The 5,000-nt window shown below is 20.0% G+C and overlaps 1 protein-coding gene across 1 annotated transcript in view; it reads right to left on the reverse strand.

Annotated features, from left to right (window-relative positions):
* Nucleotides 1-1,389, reverse strand: part of LOC122255275 (lactosylceramide 4-alpha-galactosyltransferase-like) — a 7,859-nt gene extending 6,470 nt beyond the window's left edge. Inside the window, exon 1 of the mRNA XM_086541400.1 lies at nucleotides 1,376-1,389. Within this exon, the coding sequence (XP_086397526.1) occupies nucleotides 1,376-1,386 (11 nt within the window). The 5' untranslated portion in view covers nucleotides 1,387-1,389. The remainder of the gene's footprint in view (nucleotides 1-1,375) is intronic.
* Nucleotides 1,390-5,000: the final 3,611 nt, after the last annotated feature.

Genomic DNA, 5,000 nt, shown 5'->3' on the forward strand with positions numbered 1-5,000 from the left:
GGCCGGACATATATATATCGAGACAGGACCAACAGGTTGAACACAACAAGAAAAACACCAGAAAGGGAAACTGCCACGACACAAATCCACGATGACCAATGGGCAAGACCACTTGAACCTAGATGGCGGGATGAAATAGCGAATTTCCGCAGGAGTAAACTGGGAATCAGGAGGACACAAGACCGGAATGACCTGGAAAAGATTGGAGAGAGGCCTACGTCCCCTGCAGCGGAATGATACAGGCTGATGATGATGATGATGATATGTCTATATATATATATATATATATATATATATACTATATATCTATATATAAGTGTTGTGTGTGATGTGTGTGTGTTGTGTATGTTGTGTGTGGTGTGTATGCATATATATATGTATATATATATTACAAATAGTGTACCTCCCTGACCGGGACTCGGAAACCCGCGCCGTAAGATCGACAGGCACGGTTGATACCGCTCGTTCAGCCACGGAATCACAAATTCCAAGTCCCAGTATCAAGTTACCAAGGTTATATGTGTTCAGGAGGTAGATCAATTTGTATATATTAAAAATGGATTACTGGCATTCCCTACCATCATTCTCACACATATAACCTCGGTAACTTGATATGGGACACTCTAGAATTTGTTGATTTCCGTGGCCTGCCGAGCGCTCGTGGGAGGCTGTTCCGTAAAAAATTCCGCTATCACTGCTCTGATAAGAAACAATAGGTAATGGTCCATGACATCTCATAAGGCGGGTTAGTTGGGGCCTTGAACATCTCTTTTACAGGTCGTGTAGCCGAGCTGGTAATCAACCGTGCCTGTCGATCTTACGATGCGGGTTCGAGTCCCGGTCAGGGAGGTAAATATTTGTATATATTAAAAATGCGTTACGCATTCTAACCATCTTCTCATATTATATAGATATATATATATATATAATTAGATATGAATATATAATATATACATATATATATATATAGATATATATATTATATATAATATATAGAATATGAATATATAATATATAATACATATAATATCTATATCTATATATATAACTAATACTATATATATATATATATATAGGATATAGATATTAGATATATATGAATTATATATATATATATATATATACATATACATATATATATATATATATATATATATATATTATATATATATATCATATATATATATATAATATAGATAGATAGATAATATATGAATATATATATATATATATACACAGCACATATATATATATCTATATATTTAAATATATATAATATATATTATATATTTATATATATATATATATCTATATATGTGTGTGTGTTGTTGATGTGTGTTGTGTGTGTGTTATCTAAATTATATCTATAAATCACCTGAACAACATTTGCAGAGGAGAGAATTTATCGGCCTTGCTCTTGCTTGCGATCCTGACATAGAATCCGTCCTGCCACCAACAGGCGGTCCTCAGCGCCCAACACGGACTCCCCCTGGAATCGCGCAACATATATATATATATATATATATATATATGATAGCTATATATATATATATATATATATATCTATATATAAATTCAAATATGTATATGGTATGGTGTATATGGGACATATATGAACACACACACGTATATACTGGTTATATATATTATTAATATATATATATATATATATATATATATATATATATATATATAATATATATATATAATCTATAATATATATATGTATATATATATATATATATATATATATATATATATTAATATATAATCTATAATTATATATATGTTATCTATATATATATATATAAATTATATATATAATATATATATATATATATATAATCTATAATTATATATATGTATATATATATATATATATATATATATATATATAATCTATAATATAAACAAAAAAAAAAAAATATATGTATATATATATATATATATTATATATATATATATTATATTTTACATATATATTTATGTATATATATATATATATATATATATATATATATATATATATATATATATATATTTATACACACACACCTACACACTCACACTCACACAAACACACACACACACACACACACACTTCTATATGTATATCTATCTATCCATCTATCTATCTATCTTTCTTTCTATCTAACTGTCTGTCTATATGTCTATATATATACATACGTACATACATATATATTTTTTTTTTCTGTCTATCTGTCTGTCTATCTATCCATATCTATTTGTCTATCTATTTATCTGCCTATCTACCTATATATCCATTAATCAATCTGCACACACAATATACCTTTGTTTTCATTTATTTATCACTAAAAGTGAAAAACTATCCTTCTTTTATCACAGTTTAGTTTTACCTTCAATTTGGTTCGCGTTTTCCTCTCCGTTCATTATCAGTGACATAACAAACATCATTATGATCATCACTGTCACCACACATTTTAATTTTGTGTTCATATTCATTTATATGTGACTTTTGATACAAGTTATTGATATGATTTTCTTTTTATATTCCAGCTTCAGATTGTTTATATTGCATGTCATCAATACGTCAAACTCTTTTCAAACGTGTCCATTTTGTTTTGATTTTTGTTTTCCTTCCTTTTTTTCCTTCGAGATGTGCAGAGTGCTTTCCTTGCTTCCACGCACCGAAATACACTGGTGAGGTTCGGCTAAAATTACGTACAGGAAGTCAGTTGAGGAACAACATGTTTACCGATTTTGCCCTATATATTATATCTATATAATATATATCTCTATATAATTATTTAATTTATATATATACTATATATATAATATTGATTACATATGTATATACGCTTCTATCTATATATATTATACATCGTATATGTATATATATATATATATATATATTATCTATCTATATATATATATATATATATATATATATATATAATATATTATTATATATACATATATATATATATATCTATATATTATCTATATATATCTATATATTAGATATATATTATATATATAAATATATCATATATATATATATATATCTATATATATATGTACATATTACCGATACGTAATATATATATTATCTATATATTATATATTATATACTATATATATATATAACTATATATATATATAATATATATATATTTATCATATTAACATATATATATATATATATATTATCACGTAACAATATTACAAATAATTATATATCTATATCATCATCTATTATATATATCTATATATAACTATTATATTATATATATATATAGTCTATATATATATATATATATTCATATACGATAGTTATACATATATCTTCTCTCTATACAATATATATAAACTTATATATATATTCTCAACTAAATATATCTCATATATATATCTAAATATGTAATACTATATACATTAAATTATGTTATATCTATATAAATTTCTTATCTATATATATCTATTATCTCTATATCTATGTATCTATTTATATACATATATAAATTATATATATATATATATATCTATATATATATATATATATATATTATATATATATTTATATACATCTATCTATATATATATATATACATATATATATATATATATCTATATGTTATACGTAAATATATATATATATATTACTATATAATTTATGTATAATATATATATCAATATATATATATATATATATATAAAGTATATATTTATATATATATTATTATATATATATATATATATATATATATATATACATATATACATATATGATTATATATTATATATATATTTATATAAACTATATTATCCTATTATATATATATATATATATTCTCTATTATATATATATCTTATATATATATAATATAGGTATTATAACATATATATACATATGTATATATAGATATTATCTGTATATATATATATATTTTATTATCATATCTATATAATTTATCCCTCTATAGTTCTTATATATTATATATATATTCATATATATATCACTATATATATATTATATATATATCTAGTATATATAAATCTATATATATATATATATATGTCTATATATTTATATATGTGTGAGTATAATCATATAATATATATATATTCTATATATATATATATTGATATATATATATATATGGATATTGATGATTATATATATATATATATTTATATATATATAGGTATATATATATATATCTATCTATATATATTGATATATATTATATATATTTATCTAATAATATATATATATATATTATCTATTATATTTATATACATATATATATTTATATAGATGACGTATATTTTTTATATATATTGATTTGGGACTTATCTTAGGTTTATAACATCTCTATATATGTTTTTATATCTATATATATATATATATAACTACATTGATATATATATATATCTTCTATATCTTATATATATATATTTACATTTATATATATTATATCTATTCACGTATGATACATATTGATATATATATATATATATATATTACATATATATATATCTCTATATATATATATCACTTTTAGGATATATATTTATATATGTATATACATATATATATATATTTGAGTTATTTATTTTATATATATATATATATATTGATATATATGTATATACATACTATACCATATATATATTTATCCTATATATTTATATATTTGTTATATATATATATTGGGGTTATATGTATATTCATATATATATATATATATTTATTATATTATATCTACATAAATTATAAGATATATATATATATATATTATATATATATATATATATATATATGTATATATGTTATACTATGTATATATTATATATATTATATATAGATAATATATATATTATATCTATTTTATATAATATTTAATTTATCGTATATATATATATATATATATATATGTATATATATATGATATATAATATATATATATATATATATATATATTACATATGTATATATGTATATATATACATATTAT

Source organism: Penaeus japonicus, unplaced genomic scaffold, assembly GCF_977035675.1.
Source record: "Penaeus japonicus unplaced genomic scaffold, GWHDUDI00000001_assembly GWHDUDI00000011, whole genome shotgun sequence".
In the NCBI taxonomy this organism is placed as follows: domain Eukaryota; kingdom Metazoa; phylum Arthropoda; class Malacostraca; order Decapoda; family Penaeidae; genus Penaeus; species Penaeus japonicus.